The following is a 20,365-nucleotide window of genomic DNA, read 5'->3' on the forward strand; positions in this document are numbered from 1 at the left end:
AAATCTCTGATTTTGCTCTTTCTAGAGATTCCACATGACATAAATGGCCACGCTATTGAAATGCCATCGTTGCTCTTTTTCTACCTTTTGTGTCATTTTGTCCCACCAAGAACTGATGGACGATGAATCGTCCACATGTTAGATCATACCAGTGTCAAAGTGTTCCTAGACCAATGCTTGATACCAAACAAGTTTCTCAAAAGGACAATGGAGGCACATGTGTAGGGCAATTTCAAGTGGCACGTTGCACAGAACACAACACTCCTAGTGAGGCCACCCCTTGAAGCCAAAACATCCGTTGTGAGAATTTTGCTTTGTATGAGCGTCCACCAAACAACTTACACTTGTTTTCTATGCGAGCTTTCCAAATTAGGTTTGGTTGTATCTTTAACATGAGTCTTGGAATTGAACCTAGTACGCTAAACATATGGAACATTGTCCATCTGGCATCCATCTCTAGGCTATTGACTCTCTTATCTTGGGCTACAAGTGAATATTTTGAAGCCTAGTCCACAATGAGATGAGCTTCTCAATTTGGATGGTTGTTGTAATGTTGTTGGATAGTGTCTGAATCTAGGCATCATTGCTGAGCTTTTGCTCACTAGATTTGTTTTTCCTTTTAACTTGTTCGAATAAGTGTGGTGCCAATTTTTTTTGTGCTTCCCATCAAACCGATTGTGGTGCCAAAACCATGCTTTCCTACCGTTTCCCACCATTATTGTGGTGGATGCATCGTACTGGAGTCAATTAGCTGCATTGCAGGGCACATTATTCGTGTCCACGATTTAGAGTCATACACCCATTCTTGCTATACCAATGAAATCATACAGTTCTTCCAAACTTTTCAAAGTCAATGACTCCCAACCCTCCAAGGCCTTTTGGCTTACTAAATGTTGGCCAATTGACTGGCCAATGGACACCATCTGTGTTGTCATCCCATTAACTAGACAGTGGCCACCATGGAAGCATTTGTGTTGTCGTCCCCTTTTCATAAAAAACTTCTAATTTATCAATTTGTTTTCTTGTTCAGACCGCTAGGGGGAATACTATCAGATGACTACCTGATAACATATGTTCTTTCCATCCTAGTAGCCCTTTTTTATTTGCTCGATGAGAGGTTGTACGTGACTTTGCTGCAACGATCTCGTGTGAAGTTGCAATCCTCGGTAATGGCATGGAAAAGTACCTCGAGTTCCGGGGAAAGGTTGGAGCACATGCTCAAGATCTATTCTTTTTATAAAGGAAGGTTTTATTAAATTCTCAAAACATTACATCAAGATTATACAAAGCCTTGAAAATATACTTCCGTCCTCTGCCTAACAAAGAGGCACAACACCACAAAAATAAAAGGAGATCGACACATTCTAGTGACTATCAATTCATAGACTAGATTCATGTGCCTAGGAGAAAATATCCTTGGCCACCTGCACCAACTATTGCAAGACCACCGCAACCAAGTCTTAAGAAGCCACCTTCTTTAGAATAGCCCAAGTATGTAGCCACTGAATAACCAAATAGATAACCTACACAAGAAGAACATGTTTTTTATTTTAGAAAAGTGACCAGTAAGTAGTAGCCGCTCCAAGCATAAGTAGTGGTTTTAATTCTGTACTAAATCCTCCTTACCAACCACCAAACAAGTGAGGAACAGTAGCCACCTGAATAATCAACCAATAGAACAAGCTAAGTGGCATTCAAAAAACAGGTGCCTAATTATCTCAGTTGTGCTTAGTAAGATTAAAATTAGTCAATACAATTCCTCTTCACAAATACCACAAAAAGATTTTGATTTTTAATGGGGCTTAAGTTTCCATAAACTTTTGTTATAATTGGGGACATCGACATTTACTAATGCTTGGCAGTGTGATTTCACTTAGAATTGTCTATTTGGGTGTAAATTCCAATGAAAAACAGAGCTCTAGAGAAAATTATATGTTAGTAATGTGTGCTAACAAACTATTCCAAGCTACTAACTTAGGACCTGTTAGATCCCTGCGCCAAGAGATTTGGTGGGAAAACGGCAAGCACTTTACCTATAGTCACATGTTTGGACTTGGATATTGTTCTTGCAAAGTTGTGTTGCCAAGCCATTTGTCCTCCAAGAACCTCACTTGTGGTCCATCCTTAACCACAAATGATCTAAAGCGTTGAAAATCTCGCTTGACTTTCATGAGAGAAGACAAAAAATGGGAGTCCCCACTCTACAATTCTACTTGCACTAGAGGTTTAGAACCTAGATATTGTCTCAGAGGATTTTCTTTGCTGCCAAGTCCCATCTATGGTGAGGAGTTTAAACAACTATTTGCAAAGCAGAGCAATATTTTTAACGTTCAGACCATAAATTCCAAGGCCTCCTTGGTCTCCAGGCTGACACAAAATGGTGCACTTAGCTAAAGGATACTTCTTTTTTTCCCATCACCTCGCCAAAAGAATCTAGAGCAGAATAATCCAACTTCTTCAGAACACCCTTTGGCAATGCAGAGAAGGACATCATATACATCAAAAGGCTACTAAGCACTGAGGACATCATATACATCAAAAGGCTACCAAGCACTGAGTTTATCAGTATAAAACGTCCTCAGTGTTTTCCTCTCCAACTACTCAAATGTTTCTCAAACCATTCCTCCACACTTTTTCAATTTGCATTTCTTAGTTTTCTATAATGTATAGGAATACCTAAACAATGCATTGGGAAGGCACCAGACTTGCAGCCAAATAGTGATGTGTATCAAGATCTATGTTATCACACCACTATTTGGCTGCAAGTCTAGTGCTTTCCCAATGCATTATTTAGGTATTCCTATACATTATAAGAAACTAAGAAATGCAAATTGAAAAAGTTAACGACATCTCTGTTGATACACATAAAAGCCAAATATTTGAGTAGTTGTTTGATACACTAAGATCTTGATACACATGAAAGCCAAATAGTGATGTGATAACATGATTAGATGTGTGATAAACCGAGAACTTGGAACTATTGTATTTAAAATCTCAACTTCTTATAATATTGTCTTAGTATTTTGGATACTAGAGGACATTTAACCAATTATATGTGTATATTTTTTATAGTTGTTTGAAATTTAAGCTACTGCAATACAAAATCGTCTAATACGTCTAGACAAGGTTGATGACTATCTTGTGTCTAGCCTCGGATTGACGAAGATTGACGCATCGTCTACATACACGGATGTCCTCGACTTCACTACAGATGGGAGCTACGTGAGAATGGGGCACTCCCAATACTAAAAACTACGTATAGTTTCTATACTCATTAATTCTTATAGACACTACATATAGAAACTATGGTGCCAATGGATAGTTTCTATAGAATATTTTTATATCCAATCACATTCATTCTTTCTCCATTCTTAGCCAATCATACCACTTCATGTCTTGGATTTTCTGTAGACATGGTTACTAACTTAGACCCAGTTTCTATGATTTTTACTCTCTCTCTCTCTTCAATAACTACATTGCCACATCAGCAAAAGGCTTAGGTGGTACTGCAATTAATGTCTATAGAAACCACTATGGTTTCTGCATTGGGAGTGCTCTTAGGCCATCCTCAATGGGAGTTTCATGACACAGTTTTCAACACATCAATATTTTGCAAACAGTGCATAGGAGTTTCATGGGGATGAAACTTTCTCTACTCCCATGAAACTCTTATCATCTCTCTCTTCGTTAATATAGCGCCACATCAGCATATTTAATGTGTATGAAACTCTAATGAAATCCCCATTGAGACTGGCCTTAGCGAGATCCAAATGCAAATGGTCCATGACAATAATGAATAACATGGGTGATAGGGGATTTCCCTGACCCACCAATACGGGATACTGATATGATATGGATATGGGGATAGGGTGATACGGCATTTTTCAAAATTCCTTGACGCGCTCCGCGGCATCTTTTGCCATATCATCTGATGGACCTTAGGAGATGCTTCAAATTGACTTCCTTCCGCTTTGCCAGCAATTTTGCAAATCGTATCCTCGACCTTAACAGAAACGTAAGCTGAATTGATTCTAGAGAAATTTTCTTCCGGCTATATATACTATTTTTAATTTCATTGCAAGCTGTGCTCCGTTGGGACCTGTTGCAACTCTTTTAATTTAGAGCAACTCCAACAGATATGTTATCCATGTTATCTAGACTATTTTTACATTTTTAAAGTGAAAATTAAAGTCCAATAGGTATGTTATTCGGTTTGCTAAAATAGCAAGTTTGCTATCCCTAAACTTTCGCTTGTCATATATAGCATATCGTTCTCACTAGCTATCCAATACAAAGTCTGTTGTGAAACTCTTTGCTTTGAGTGAGTTTTTTATTTTATACAATGGCTAAATCTTGTAGTTTAGAATATAATTTTACCTAATCTCTTATGCAGAGTTGCAGGCTGGGAGAATTCTTAACCAAAGATTCCGGCCTCCTGCTTTCTTGTGCCCTCTGACTTGGTGTTTCCGCAGGGACATTGTCGAGACGTCTCCGTGGAATTGTGGATTAGTTTTATATCACAGTGCTGTCTTGCAAAATCCATCATATACCAACGCCGGCCCTGGCAGCAAGTGGCAAGCAATGCTCCAACCAAATGTCGCGCTCTCGAGTACTGTTTCAGTGTTTCTGAAACACCTTTTGCTTCGATTTGATCGGCACAGTGAGGAATGAGAGTAGAAGACACATGGTGTCGTTTTCAGCATTGTTAAAGTACCGAAGGATGTGTGATATGGACAGGAAAATCCTTGAAGAACAAATCTGTGGATGTTTCCGTGGAGAGCCTACTATGCATTATGCATATATTATGACAGAAGAGCCGGACAAAGCTGATTAATCTTTATGTGCACTGAGTTTGCTAAATTCTAATAAAGCAATGTCAGTTGTGATTGTATACATCCACGAAGCTGTACAGAAGAATTCGAACAAAACAAGAGAATATCAATATCCTAGGATGACTCGTTTGTGCAGCATGCTCTTATAAGTCATTGCAACTGCACTTTCTGCCTATCCTCCTTAGTCCTTAGATAGCTCTTGGCCAAAATGGTAGCTTGCTTTCCCTCTCTGTTATTTCCAACTTCTCATCGTGCCAATGTTCTCATCTGTATGATGTTCTTGGATCTTAATAGGAAAACGAGGAGATGAGCAAAGCATCTGAAGCCAACGGCAAGGCAGACTCCACGTCCATGGTATGTGCCTTGGTCCGTGGTTCCCGTTTTCCTTTTGATACAGCTGGTGCTTAACTGCTTATTAGGAGTATTTCATATTGCAGAAGATATAAATTGCTATTACCTTATATGAAAACTGCGTGTGCATGGATAACTGTCAACATGAATGTCTCCTTTTCTTTTACGGATTGGATTTGCTACACTCTGAACTTATTCCTAAAAAAATATGAAACCAAACAATCACGTGCCAGCATCCATCGGCGTTGTTATTGTTGACTTCGCAAGAACAAATAAAAAAAAGAGAACTTATTAGTTGTGTTATTGGCTTATTGCATCTGAACATTCATGAAGAAGCTTTTGGTTGTACTACCTTAAGTGATAGTACTCATCAAACCATGTGCTTGAGCTGGTCTAGTGATATGGGGTGTCCAATCTTCTCATCGTAGCGAATTATGCGTAGCTAAACTGGTTGGGTTATTTATGATAGAACCTGTTCACCTGATCCAAATTCTCAGCTTGACACAAGTACTCAATCTCGTTCTAGGATTTAATTGTGTTATTCTCCTAGTGCTTTACGACGTGTTTGTCAACAATGGGTCTCCTATAGTGATTTCGATCCTTACAACTTTCCCACTTCAATATCTCTAGCTCACTTCTCCTTCAATCCTTATACAATTTATAAGGATTAAAGTATTGCCTCCCCGCTTCAATATCTCTAGCTCACTTCCCCTTCAATCCTTAGACAATTTATAAGGATTACAGTAGATCACTCCAGATTGTCCATTTAATGCTTACTTTTCCTTACCTGCAAAGACATATTTTCACAAACTTGATCCTAAGCCAAAAGGATGACAAAGGCGTGGCTTGGTTGTTCATATATTATCTGTGCACTAGGTGGAGACACGTGCTGTTGGAGGAAATACGTATGAAGTCATTGAAGGGAAGGTTGATTGGCGGGGAAGACCTGCATTGCGAGGACGCCATGGCGGTTTGGGCAATTGTTTCTTCATTCTTGGTACCCTCTATTCCTAACTGTTTATATTCTCTCTTAGAAAGAAAAGGTGTAATTAAAAGTTTATAGTTTCTGGACTGAATTTGCATTCAGAAGGATTTATTTCTTAAGTGGATAATTTATATTATCTTTCATAACAACATATGTGGATAGTTTAGATTCAAATTTTAGATATATTATTTAAAATTAAGTTTTATAATGGTAAGGTGGATAATTTAGATACAAATTGAGGGGTTGCCCTTTATTTTTCTTAATGATCCAATGACTATTATTGGCGATGATGATTAGAGTGTATAAAATCAGGCAAACTTAAATGGGTTAATTTATACCATTTTCTTGTAATTATAGATTTGGTTGATTTAAGAGCTAATTTAGGGGTTAATTTGCATTATCTTTCATAGTGATAGACATGTGTAATTTAGATGGAGAGTTATTTTAATTTATCTTTTATACTCATAGAGGTGGATAATTTAGATGCAAATTAGAAGGTTTTAGAGGGTAATCTATTGGGAAAAAAATCAAAGGTTATTATAAGCGATATTGATTAGAGTATATCAAACTAATAGCAAGATGATTGTGATTATTGTGTGAATTTATATGGTTTATCTTTTTTCTCTAGCACGTCTCATGGAGATTAATATGGAACATTATTACCAAAAAAACTCAAGAAACACATGAGATCTACGCCTCATTATATTTAGAAGGAGTGTAAGAACCCAATAACAGTTACACCAACACAAACTCAACACCACGCACTCACAGCCTAACACACCTCAGGAAACAACTGGAGGCCAACCCTAACAACAACAAACAGTCCTAGAGACTAGCCACGAGGGAAAGGGGTCATTAGCAAAAATAAATGAATTAAGATACCATTTTATTATATTTAGCAACATAATTACAAGAAATATACGAACACCATGCACCGTGTGTTAATTACGCTCAGTACTCCGGATTGCAGTAAGTGACCGAGAAACAAGCAGGAGGTTATTATTTTTGAACCAAGCATAACACTCGAAGCTGTGCTGTTGTTTCTGCAGCCAATTTCGGATTTGAGAACATGGCCACCTTGTCTCTGGCCGTGAACCTCGTGTTGTACTTCATAGGCGTCATGCACATGAACGCTGAAGACTCCTCAAACCTGCTGACCAACTACATGGGCGCCAGCTACATGATCGCCGTGCTCATCTCCGTCTTCGCGGACGTCTTCGTCGGCCGATACATGACTGTGATCCTATCATCACTGGTTGAGCTCGTGGTACGTACGAATCGCATGCATGCCTGTGCTGTGTCTTATGGATGGTTTTTCGTACGTGCTGCTTTATTGATCGCTTGCTTTTCCTGCTTATGGCGTTTCTTGGGTCTTGTTTAGTTCCCCGCGCGTCTTATTAAATCTCTACAAAATATATAGATTATTAAATATAAATAAAAAATAATTAATAACATAGTTTATCTGTAGTTTATAGAAGTTGAACAATAATTAAGAATTATAAATAAACGTGCTACAATAACCTAATATATTTTTTTCAAACTAAACAAGGCCTTGCATTGCAGGGGATTCTGCTGCTTTTTCTGCAGGCGCGCTCCGACCGGCTGAAGCCTCCCATGTGCGACCCCAGACAGCCGTTGACGTGCCTGCGGGTGCACGGCGGCAACGAGGTGCACCTCTACCTGGCGCTGTACCTCATCGCGCTCGGCTCGGGAGGCATCAAGGCGGCCCTGCCGGCGCACTGCGCCGACCAGTTCGACGCCAAGCACCCCAAGGAGAAGCAGCAGATGTCCAGCTGCTTCAACTACCTGCTGCTTAGCCTCTGCACCGGCGGCGTCGTCAGCGTCACGCTGTTCTTGTGGATCCAGGGACTTCCAGACAGGGGATGGGAGAAGGGGTTCGCCGCCGCCACGGGCGTCATGGGGCTCGCCGTCATCGTCTTCATCGCTGGCATGCCGAGGTACCGCATCGCCACCGTGCAGGGAAGCAGTGCGCTAAAGGAGATCTGCCAGGTCAAGAATAAACGCCATCACTATCTCTTCGCTACTCCGCCTTTACCATGCGTTGTTGCAGGCTATGGCGGTCTATTGGCCTATGTTATTATCCTAGACAAATTAAGTTGCAAACAGAGAGTAGTCCTCAACGAGTCTCAATGATGATGTTGTGTTCAGGTGTACGTGGCTGCAATCAGGAACAGGAAACAGCAGCTCCCTGAGGACCCCGACGAGCTGTACGAGATCAGCAGGAGCAAAGCTTCGCCTGACATGGAGTTCTTGTCGCACAGGGATAGGCCGTTCAGGTTGACGCTCACTACAGTACTGGTCAGCCTCAAGAAACTACTCCTGGCAGGCAGAGGAAGGCACTGACGGTACTGTTTGATTGCGTGCTGGCTCATGATGCAGATTCCTGGACAGGGCGGCCATAGTTCAGACAGACAAGGATGCGGCGGCGAACCCGTGGCGTCAGTGCCGGGTGACACAGGTGGAGCAGGCCAAGACGGTGCTGGCCATGGTGCCCATCTTCTGCAGCGCCATCATCATGGGCACCTGCCTCGCGCAGCTGCAGACCTTCTCCATGGTGCAAGGCAGCACGATGGACACGACGCTCGGGCCGCATTTCAAGATGCCGGTGGCTTCCATGCTCATCATCCCGCTCGGCCTCCTCATCTTCGCCGTCCCCATCTACGAGCAGCTCTTCGTGCCCTTGGCGCGCCGCCTGACGGGCATCCCCACCGGGATCACGTACCTGCAGCGCGTCGGCGTCGGCCTCGTGCTCTCCATCGTCTCCATGGTCATCGCCGCCGTCGTGGAGGCGCAGCGCAAGAAGGTGGCCACGAGGAACGGCATGCTGGACATGATTGTTGGGGTCCAGCATCTGCCCATGTCCTGCTTCTGGCTGGCGCCGCAGTTCGCCGTGTTCGGCATCGCCGACATGTTCACCTACGTCGGCCTCATGGAGTTCTTCTACTCACAGGCGCCTGCGGCGCTCAAGTCCATGTCGTCCTCGTTCCTCTGGTGCTCCCTTTCGCTGGGCTACTTCATGAGCACCATCATCGTGAAGGCCGTCAACGCCGCCACCAGGAGGTCCACGGCGAGCGGCGGATGGCTCGCCGGCAGCATCAACCGCAACCACCTCGACCTCTTCTTCTGGCTGCTTGCCGTGCTTAGCACCCTCAACCTTTTCAACTATCTATTCTGGGCGAGATGGTACAAGTACAGGCCTCAGGAAAAGGCGCCCGCCGCCGAGGAGCAGCAACAGCAAGTGTGATGCATTCGTGTGCTTATTAATTTATCTGTCTACCCTCTTCGCGAGTGCTGTTTTGTTAGAGGTGGGACTTCTGCTGGGCACGGCATGGTCCTCTACATATAAGGCATATCGGATTATGCCGATATGACACGGTAACACGACTAGTGGCATGTCGGCATATCTTCGGATCATGCCAGCCTAAATATGGCTCTCAAAACTAGTCTTCTCTTTTATATAATTATAAAAAATATATATCTTATGTGTATTATTTTCATAAAATGTTTAATATTTTTTATATTTTATTTAAAGAATTAAATAAGAGGTAGTATATATAGTAAATGCTAGAAAATGAGTTATAATGTATTTACGTGCTATTTTTATATAGTGTCGGTCTAACATATGGGTTAGGCTATGTACCTAGCTCACCATATCAAGATCATGAGCACGATGTGACTCTCGTGTTCTTATTGTGCATAATTTTTTGTGTCGCGCGGACCCAAAATACGGGTCAAGCTATAAAGCCACCATACCCAGATTCTAGCCACTGTTAACTGTACAGCCTTGTTCGTGGCCGTGCCAAACGGCAATGGCCTAAGACTGACTCCAACAGTCAGTAGCCAAACTTGAGACCGATTCTTTTGTTTGGGTTTTGCACGGGGAAAAGGTTGGCCACCCAAATCTTTCCCTCTCCAGCAGCGAAGACAGTAGAAGAGAGCCAAGTATGGACGGTTTTGTTTCGCAGGCGCAGCAGATTATTTTAGTGGAGGAGAGAGACGGGAGAGAGAACCTATATTTGGGTTCTGCCAACAGACGTAGGGAAAATGGCTACCTGCTTTACCTATGCTGTTGGATTCTGATTTTTTCACACGAACGATGCAAAATAGGTTTGGGTGCCGTAATAGCTACGTGGTTGGAGTCAGTCTAAAGTCCCGGCTGTTAGCGTCTCTTATTGAGATTCTAGCCACGGCACAAGCCCTATGTTCGAGATTCTAGCCACCATACAGGCCTGATGTTCGTGACCGATTCGGCAGTAACGGCACTAGCCTAAAGTCCCAGGTGATTTTAGCCACGGCATAAGCTATTTTAGCCACGGCACAAGCCTTATGTTCGTGGCCCAAAATCCTAGCTGTCAGCCCCTCTTTGTTGAACCTTATTATTAGGCGTGCAACCTTCAGTTTTTTTTAAACGAAACTGGAGGACCCACGGCATAGATGCAAAGCAAGGCCTTGTTTAAATGTGAAAATTTTTAAATTTCGTTACTATAGCACTTTCGTTTGTTTATAGTAAATATTATCTAATCATAGACTAACTAGAGTCAAAAGATTCGTCTCAGGATTTACAGTTAAACTGTGTAATTAGTTTTTATTTTTGTCTATATTTAATGCTTCATGCATGTGCTGCAAGATTTGATGTGACAGAAAATCTTGAAAACTTATGTGCTGCAAGATTTGATGTGACAGATAATCTTGAAAACTTAAACTTTTTGGATTTCGGGTTGAAACAAGGCCCAAAACAAGCGGTTCAGTTACAGCAAAAGCACTAAAACTAAAAGCCCAGAAGAAGGGAGAGAGGCCTAAGAAACCTAGTAAACAAAGAAAGAAACAAATAAAAGCAGTACAAGAACTGCTAACAGCCAAGCTAAAAAAGACCGGCAATCCATTGCTCTATTCTTGGGGAGTATCTTCTTTTGGCCCTTAAAAGTAAGAGCTAAAATTCATCTTCGAAACGTGCAAGCTTCGTCATATTACTGTTTGAGCAAAGGATTAGCAATTCGAAATTCAGAAGGAAAGAAAATCCCACTTGTAATTGGGAGGGGCGCAATTGCATGCAGTTCTGATAGTGTAACACCTGCAATGTTTGTGTTTTTTTTCCCATCATTCCATCATCCATACACACGCATATAATACGTACATGGCTGATTTGAACACTCATCATGAACTGAAAAACAAACAAACGCATGCCATTCATGACTCACATGAGTTCGGAGACTGCTGGTTGGATGCTTGTCCTTTGTTTTATTACACATGCGCCACTGTACAGACACAGTACTGGTTTTGCACACACGCGGCTGGCGGCTCACCGCTCACGGGAACGCCGCGTGACGCTTCATCTCGTGCGGCACGACGTCCACCGCGAACCCCTTGCGGTGGCGGAGCCAGTAGTCGGCCTGCTGCGCCGGGTGCTCCTCGGCGGGCGCCTCGACATCGGCCCTAGCAACGCGGAGCTCCTCCGTGGAGAAGCCGTACCTGTCGTCTCGCCTCCGCACCAGGTCCGGGCGCACGGTGGCGGCGGGGTCGGCCTGCGGGGACACCATCAGCGGGGGGGCGCCCAGCGGCAGGCGGTCGCCGCGGTCCACCTGCCAGGTGCACCAGAACTTGCCGAACGTGGTGGCCAGGTGGTCCAGCTCCGCCTTCTCCAGCGGCACCGGCATGTGCGGGCTCGTCCACAGGCCTGACCTGATCTCGTGCGCGTGCGAGTGCCACAGCCGCTGCTCCTCCGCCGGCAGCGAGTCGAAGATCTTCCTCGACACGATGTACTCCACGCCTACATGCATGCAGTTCATCAAAGACTCGTACACATATATATATATGCGGCAGTGTACTTGGCCGTGAGCACACATGGCAAAGACGATAAGATATGGGTGCACACACGGCGGTGCACGCACCGATGAGCCGGGCGTCGGCTCTGTCGGAGTCGTAGACGGCGCACTGGAGGAAGTCCTGGTTGAGGCGGGAGACGTAGTGGTGCGTCTCCACCTGCCGCTTCGGGTCGTGCGAGTACAGCGCGAACGTGCACACGTGCTGCTTCACCTGCTTCACGGGCCGCAGCGACTGCATCGCCGCCGCGCCCATGTCTAGCACCTTCGACGCCACCGTGGTCGGCTGCCCCGGCGGCGCGGTGCCGCCCTCAGAGGCCGGGGTTGGCACCGGTTTCCCGTCGCTGGACGCCATCGTATATTGGATCGAGCTCGCTTTGCTCAGCCTTGCCCTTGTGTCACGACATCAGACCGGCGCGATTCTTTAAAACACGAGACCGGAGACGTCGGGAATTGGCTGGGCGTGACACGTATGGAGCTCGTGGTCTCGACGTGGCGGACGGCATGTGACCGAGGTGGCAGATGGCTGAAACAGCTGTAGCGACGGACAAATGTCGCCGCCTGCGGTGCTGTGCGAGATTTTTGGGCGGCCGTGGCCCATGGCCCACCAAAGTGCCGAAGCGTCGTAGATGGGCCCGCCTTGGTTGGGCTCTCTCTTCCCTTCCCAGGCCACGAGCCCACCCATCCGCTAAATGGCAAACCCACCACGGCCACCATTTCGCCACCGCTTCCTTCCTTCCCGATGCCGTCGTCGACGATCCGAAGCATCTCCATCACGGTCTCCGACGACGACGCTGCTTCGGCGGCACCGACACGGAGACCGCGCGCCGTAAGACGGAAGGCGGCAGCGCGTAGCTTGGGGCAGCGGGCGGTGCGGCTGGTGGCGCGGTGGTGGCCTGTGCTCCTGCTCCTCCCGGCCGTCGCGCTCCTCCTCTTCGAGGCCTCGCGGCTCCGCGGCGCCTCGTCCCCGGGCCCCGCCCCACCGGTCTCCAGCCTCGGACGGCTCGACCCGACCACACACCTCGTCCATGGCGTGCGCGAGCGTGAGTTCCCCCCCACCTACTCTAGTTCGATCTACGCATAAACTGTTCCTACTCCCCCGTGCCCCTGGCGATTGTAGTGGAGGTTTGGTACCGAATTGACTAAATTTAACAAGGAATTGGTGTGGCTAATTGGTAACGCGAGTGCTGCATTGCGCGGCGATATGCCGTACTTTTGTCGGTGCTGATTGCTGTTTTTGCACAACTAATTAGATATTCATGGGCGATTGATCTGAACATTTTAGATCTTGCACGCTGACAAAGTAGTGACACATCAGGCAGAATAGGAGTGTGAAGATGCTTGTGTGCCCGTTTCTACTTATTAGCCAGAGATCGTTTTTCGTGTGATGTTCTGAAAGATCACAGATTAGTAAGCTTTTCCTGGCTTGGATACTAGAGTCTTTAGCCTCTTTATTAGTTTGACTTCACTTACAACTGCATGTTAACAGTGGCATGACTAGTTTTCGCGTCGTTGATATTGACAGCTTGCTTGAAGCTCCTTAGCCCCAAAAGTTTGGCAAATTTTGTGTTCCCGGAGGGTACAAGACTCGATTCTGTGGTGAACGGAATCACGTACAAATCTGATGAGAATGATTATGACACGTACCACTCTGAAGCAAACTCTACATATTTGCTGCAACATGCGGAAGCAACAAGGTTTAACCTGTTTACAGGATTTCAGACACTTGCTGAAAGAGAAGATAGCTTCAAGGTTGTAGCGCTTACTTATGTGTACTGTTTTGCTGTAACAAAGCTGCGCCTCCATGACATGTTTAACGTGTTTCCATACTTCTGCAGTTGAATGAGACTGTTAGTGTGCATTGTGGTTTCTACAGCGACAATGGTGGCTTCAAAATTTCTGAGGAGGACAGGAGATACATGAGAGCCTGTAAAATTGTTGTGTCTACCTGTGCATTTGGTGGTGGGGATGATCTATACCAACCTATTGGAATGACCAATTCTTCTATTGGCAGGGTATTGCATCCTCCAAGATTTTCAGAACTGAACGTCAGAGTAAACCATCACATTTGATGCTTATACGAGTTTGCATGGTCTTGTGGTAAAGCAGGTTTGCTATGTGGCTTTCTGGGATGAAGTGACACGATCAACTCAGGAAGCTGAAGGAAAGGTAATTGGTGATGATGGCATGATAGGAAGGTGGCGGATCATTGTTGTCAGGAGCCTCCCCTTTGTAGATCAACGATTAAATGGGAAGATACCAAAGGTAGAAACCTTAAGATGCCATAATCTATCCTCTTTACCAATTTGTCAGGATAGAAACATGGGTAAAGTAATTTGTTGCTATTATCATTCTCACTTTCCTAAGCCTGATTTTTTTAGGATTGGACAACAGCGTGTGTTCTGATACCAAATCACCTTACATGATTTTTGCAGATGTTGACTCATCGGCTTTTCCCAGAGGCAAGGTACTCCATATGGGTTGATTCTAAATACCAATTTCGAAGGGATCCTATAGGAGTGCTGGAAGCTCTTCTTTGGAGGACAAACTCTACATTTGCTATCTCTGAACATGGAGCACGGAGTAACATATATGATGAGGGGAAAGCTATTGTTCAAAAGCACAAGGCTACTCCTGAAGAGGTAGAGGTACAATTGACTCAGTATCGTCAAGATGGGATGCCGGACACAAAAAGATTGCACGGACTGAAAGGTCAGTTTGTTAATCTTTCTCAAACAATTATTCTTGTGCTCCTGCTGAATATTTCTGTATATGATCTGCGAACTGTGAAGCAGGTCTGATATGATAAATTTACCTGTTTGATTTTCAGCTCTAGCGGAAGCCTCTGTTATTGTGAGGGAACTCACCCCTGCACCGAACCATTTCATGTGTGCTTGGTTTAATGAAGTGGTTCGCTTCACATCTCGTGATCAGCTCAGTTTTCCATATGTTTTGTGGCGACTAAACATGCATGGAATGAGCATGTTTCCTGTATGCACTCGCAGGGACCTTGTGAATAGTTTGGGTCACACAAGGAAAGTAAAACCTCTTACACAGACAATTCCAGAGTCTTCTACTTCGTAACGTTCCCCCCAATTCATTTTCTGGTAGTCAACTAACCATTGATATACATATGGTTCTAATCGTCGGCATCTCTGGTTCACAATTTTGTTGTTGTATATTATTATCTTTGCATTCTTCCTGTAAAGGTATGACGGATCTGAACCTGAAACACGTTAAGCTGTTGATTTACTGCATACAATCACATGATGTTGCCACTATATGTAAAAGATATAGTTTTCTTTGGTTAGAAGAGAACGAACACTGTTCTGCCCCCTTTTTCTTTCCTGACGTGTTGAACATGTGAAAATGGTGTCCATGATCAATTAATTCGGCTTCTGCTGCTGATGGCTGTCGCGGTGCAGCAATGGAGATTTTCTGTTCCCATCATTTTATTCGGATTCGAGAATGCCTCTGGATGACAATGGTTTTAGTGTGGAAGCAGAGGAATCATTTAGGGAAATGCAAATATGCAACTGTTGCGCTAGAGCACAACCTGCTCCCACGCCTTCTCTTCCTCTTCCGTTCCCATGCTCTTCCTCCTGCCCACGATCGTGCCTGCGCCCCACCGAAGACGAAGAAGAAGACGTCGGCGGCTAGGGTTTCGGCAGGTTAGGGATCATCACGCGTTAACGGTGTCCTTGAATGAAATATGCTCGTGTGTGGAGCCAGGAGGAAGCCAAATTTCTGATTGGGCAGCCCTGTTTTCTTCAACGACTAGCGCAGCTGTTGGCCATGTCTTTCTATTGCTTTTTTCTTCTTTGCGCAATGCATTGAATTTCTTTTTTGAGACGGAACCCCCCTTTATTTTCAGTTTGAATCTCAGATGAGCTGAGCTGATAAGGTGTCATAATGGGCCAAATCTGCATTTTGTTCTGGGCCTATGAAGCCCAAATGTTCTTGTTAACCTTCCCTGTTCCTGTCTCCTAGGAGTATGTCCTATCCCCTTATCCGCTCGACGCTCCCCATCTCGCCTAAAAATGGCCGCGTCCCACTAAACCAACCGTCTGAGACAACCACCACATCCTGCTGCTGCTGCTGCTCGCTCGCCGTGCCGCAATGGCTACGGCCGTCGCCTCCCCTACGTTCCTCTCCTCCGCCTTCGCCCCGCGGCAGCACCGCCGCCTGACCCGGCTCGCGGGCCCGCGCCGGGCCGCCCCGGTGGGACTGGCCGTGCGATGCGAGAAGAGCGACAAGCAGAAGAGGCAGCCGCTCTCCGCGCTCGTGCCCCGCGAGCAGCGCTTCATGTTCGAGGGAGACGAGCTCTGCGGCCCCGTACGACGTCCTCTCTTTCCTCTCTTGAAACAATGTGCACACTTTCATAGCTCGTTTACAGAATCGTAGTCAATCCCAGTTTGTTCGTGTTTCACCGAGGTCATCTTGATCCACCTCAGGTTAACCTTTTATGTGCATGCTGATGAGTAATCAAATTACAATATTACTGCTTACATTATATATGTTATCTGCCATGAGCCATCACATCCAAAATTAGCCATGGGCTGTTTATGGTGAGAGAATTAAGTAGAAATTAGCTTAATAGGAGATGGAAGTCAAAGTAAATTGATGTCGTATGAGAAATTACATTTTCGAACTACATGTGCGATGGTTACCTTGGCTCTGGTTGCCCACCAGCCTGTTCATAATTGTTACAGTTTAGGATCAGTTAGTATGGGCACAATGTGAACAGTTCATTGGTACCATGCCTTGTTCTTTCTTCTTATGAGTTACTTACTCCAGAAGTACCTGTGTCGTACTGAAATCTGATTGAGTAATTTAATTTGCAGGACATATGGAATACAACCTGGTATCCTAAGGCTGCAGATCATGTAACCACAGAGAAGACATGGTATGTTGTTGATGCAACAGACAAGATTCTAGGCAGGCTAGCATCCACCATTGCAGTACATATCAGGGGAAAAAACGAACCCACTTACACTCCCAGTGTGGACATGGGAGCTTTTGTTATTGTGGTAAGCATCCTCTCGATACCTATAGTGTTAGTATACACGCTATGGTATTCTATTTCCCTCAGGTTATTTGATACTGAGTCGAATAAGCTTCCTCAAATAATCTTGAAACTGTGGTTTTGTTTATGTTAGCATAGTCCTATTGTAACTGGTGTATCTCTGAAGGCTCATTACCACATAGATGCTATGCATTATTGTGCTACTACGCTGAAAGTCTTTAACAATTTTATGTTCACATAGGTCAATGCAGAGAAGGTTGCTGTTTCTGGTAAAAAGCGGTCACAAAAGCTCTATAGGAGGCACTCTGGACGGCCTGGAGGGATGAAAGAAGAAACTTTTGACCAACTTCAGAAAAGAATTCCAGAGAGAATCGTCGAGCATGCGGTTCGTGGGATGCTCCCCAAGGGCAGGGTAAGACACCATCTTGTACTAGCTGATTGCCTCAGGTCTACATGTTCTCTTTCTCGTTTTAGTGCACATGTAATAATGTATACCAAATATGAAAATAACTGAATTTCTGGGTGACCTTTCTTTTGAGTCCCCAAAAATTACAACTTGATATTAGTTAGCAGCTGTGGAAATATTTTTGAGATTGAGAATTACGATGGTTAATGGTGAAGTGTATTGGGGTCAGAGTGTTGCTCAAGCATCAGCATGTGCCTCCCTCGGAAAGCATGACTTTCAGAATAAATCACCTAAATTCAAGGGAATGCTGTTATTGAACAAAATTAACAAGTTCAGATTGAATTAGTTAATTATCTTGTCAAGTTTTTTCCTTTCATTTTTTTTTTGTGTAAGTTCACAAAGGTGTGTTGCATGAACTCCGGAAAGATTGTCTTTTAACCTTTTCTTGCAAAATAAATTGCTTCTTAGTTCAATAGTTGGGTATTATGGTTGCATTTACTGAAACTCACATTCTGGCAGGCAAATATCTTGTTATCTGAAGCATTCCCCCTAGGCCCTAGCCATTCTATTCTTCATGTTGATGGCAAATTTAATTTAACTTAGTTTCATCATGTGCCATATACTTATTCTATTTTATATTTATCTGCTCATCTTTTTGGACAATTTGCAGCTGGGAAGAAGGTTATTTACCCACCTCAAGGTATACAAAGGGGCAGAACATCCGCACGAGGCTCAAAAACCTGTCCCACTCCCAATCAGGGATAAAAGAATACAAAAAACTGGCTAGAGAATTCCATCGGTTGAAAAGGATGCAGTGACGATTTCCTCCCCAGAAGGTTTTGCCCTTTGTTTTGAATGTCATCTTCATAATCATGCCTCTGACCAGGGGGGAGTATAAATCCTCTTTGTAATTTGGATGTTTACCAAAGCATGAAATTCAGTCATATTTCTATCAATGAGTAGTCATGTAATCTGGTACAGTTTAAATCAACGTGAAATCTCTATTTTTCTAGTTGAAGTTTGTAATTTTGACCTGACATGATATGAGGTGGTAGATTGTTTCATTGTTCGGCCTGCAACTTAAATTCGGAAGTTTGCTATAAAGTTATTCTTTGTTTTCATAACCAATTTTCTTGGGTGGCGGGGTGTGGTATTTTCTTCTGTGTTTGTAGAATATAGAATAGTCTTGTGCTTCCTCATGTGACCTATATCTTGGGTTGGGAATGTAACACCGTGTTTACTTTGAGACAATTTATCCTAGATGGAGTGATGCATCGTGAGTTTATTCCTCAAATTTAGTGGAAAGCCATCATTTCTCGTACTAATACTAATCATTAGCTTGTAGGTAGTATGGTGATCATTGATCAACTTATTCTATTCCACAAATCAAATAAAAACTAGAGAATGACATGATGATTTATCACATCATTTCACCAACCAAACACACTATAACTGAATGCTGGAAATGCTGGAAAACGTCACATGGAAACATCAAAGAAAATACCACATACAGGTGACGTTTTGTGCTGCCAACGTAAAACGCAATCGTGTTTGTATTAAAAGAGGCAAATTGCCTTATGAATAATGATTTGGTCACCTAGGGTATACGCATAAGCATAGCTGAGGGTTATATTTGTTAGAGATTGTATATGATATAGTGAGTGCACAGTGCTTCCTTCTATGGCCTTTCATGGAGGAGGACCTATATGGGTGGTCAGAAGGATGCTAATCGAAGTTTGTACCTTGAGCTCTTGACCTCGTGTTAGTTCCTAATCCATAGCAACAAAGCACGCTTCACACACATAATTTTTACTCCGTCCCAAAATAAATTAACTTTTAAAATCATCTTAAGTCAAACTATCAGTTTGGCTAACTTTATCTCAAAAAATAACAATATCTATTGCACCAAACGATGAGACTATGAAAATCTATTTTATGCTGTATCTTAGGATATTAATTTGATGTTGTAATATCAATATTTTTTCTATAAATTTGATAAAACTAAAAATAATTTAACTTAGGATAACTAAAAATGATTTATTTTGGAAACAAGGAAATCTCTACACCTTAAAATACAATAATGTCATAATGCTAACACGTCTACGTCCAATAAGATTTGAAGTTGCAGTCGAATCGACAACGAACAGAACGATGATGGCAAACTACAGTGAAATAATATTGACTAGACCTAGGTCATTTGTTGCTGTGAATTAGACTTGTGAGGGCCTAGAGATAAATAGATAGTTCGAATCCGATCGTAATCCAAAGAAAAAAAAAAGGCTACGAGTTGGTTGCATTCCTTGCTGCTACATAAAGTAAAGTAATGGATTGAATTCGTACTCCTATCTTGTGACTAGGATACGACACTCTCCATCTCTAAATATCTATCATTAAAAAAGATATTAATTATGTACCATACATATAAATATTTTTAATATATGTTTAGTGAAAGTTAATTTTTGAAAAACGCGGATGAGAAATATTTAGGTACAGAGAGAGTAGTCGTGTTTCTTGCTGCTACATAACATAACGCAATGAATTGAGACCTTGTTTAGTTCTCAGAAATTTACAAGATTTCTCATCACATCGAATTTTGCGGCACATGCATAATGCATTAAATATACATGAAAACAAAAACTAATTACACAGTTTATCTGTAAATCACGAGACGAATCTTTTAAGCCTAGTTACTCCATGATTGAACAATGTTTGTCAAATAAAAATAAAAGTGCTACAGTGTCGAAATCTCAAAAATTTTGCGAACTGAACGAGGCCTGAATTAAAGATGATCAGCATCTTCGGCTGTGCGTTTTAGCGCTACGGGTACAGTTATACGTGAGAGGCGTGGGAAAAATTCCTTTTTTTAATGTGTGTGCAAAAAATCATGATTCAATGTACTGAGAATACTTTATTAAATTAAGTAAT

At 43.4% G+C, this 20,365-nt stretch overlaps 4 protein-coding genes across 4 annotated transcripts; 3 read left to right on the plus strand and 1 right to left on the minus strand.

Annotated features, from left to right (window-relative positions):
- Positions 817-9,433, plus strand: LOC8062188 (protein NRT1/ PTR FAMILY 4.3). The gene is made up of 7 exons (XM_021456305.1): positions 817-849; positions 5,136-5,168; positions 6,060-6,180; positions 7,218-7,435; positions 7,732-8,178; positions 8,338-8,465; positions 8,569-9,433. The coding sequence occupies exons 1-7, from the start codon at positions 817-819 to the stop codon at positions 9,431-9,433; spliced, it is 1,845 nt and encodes a 614-aa protein (XP_021311980.1).
- LOC8068711 (oil body-associated protein 2A) lies at positions 11,250-12,404 on the minus strand. Its single transcript, XM_002458444.2, has 2 exons — positions 12,078-12,404; positions 11,250-11,956 (listed from the first exon to the last, which is right to left on the minus strand). The coding sequence occupies exons 1-2, from the start codon at positions 12,361-12,363 to the stop codon at positions 11,496-11,498; spliced, it is 747 nt and encodes a 248-aa protein (XP_002458489.1). The 5' UTR covers positions 12,364-12,404; the 3' UTR covers positions 11,250-11,495.
- On the plus strand, positions 12,708-15,338 carry LOC8075577. The gene is made up of 6 exons (XM_002456312.2): positions 12,708-13,051; positions 13,534-13,760; positions 13,847-14,023; positions 14,118-14,273; positions 14,444-14,720; positions 14,839-15,338. The coding sequence occupies exons 1-6, from the start codon at positions 12,751-12,753 to the stop codon at positions 15,090-15,092; spliced, it is 1,392 nt and encodes a 463-aa protein (XP_002456357.1). The 5' UTR covers positions 12,708-12,750; the 3' UTR covers positions 15,093-15,338.
- LOC8072074 (50S ribosomal protein L13, chloroplastic) lies at positions 16,008-18,525 on the plus strand. Its single transcript, XM_002456313.2, has 4 exons — positions 16,008-16,343; positions 16,853-17,038; positions 17,276-17,446; positions 18,111-18,525. The coding sequence occupies exons 1-4, from the start codon at positions 16,128-16,130 to the stop codon at positions 18,225-18,227; spliced, it is 690 nt and encodes a 229-aa protein (XP_002456358.1). The 5' UTR covers positions 16,008-16,127; the 3' UTR covers positions 18,228-18,525.

The sequence above is a fragment of the Sorghum bicolor genome, chromosome 3, assembly GCF_000003195.3.
Source record: "Sorghum bicolor cultivar BTx623 chromosome 3, Sorghum_bicolor_NCBIv3, whole genome shotgun sequence".
NCBI lineage: Eukaryota > Viridiplantae > Streptophyta > Magnoliopsida > Poales > Poaceae > Sorghum > Sorghum bicolor.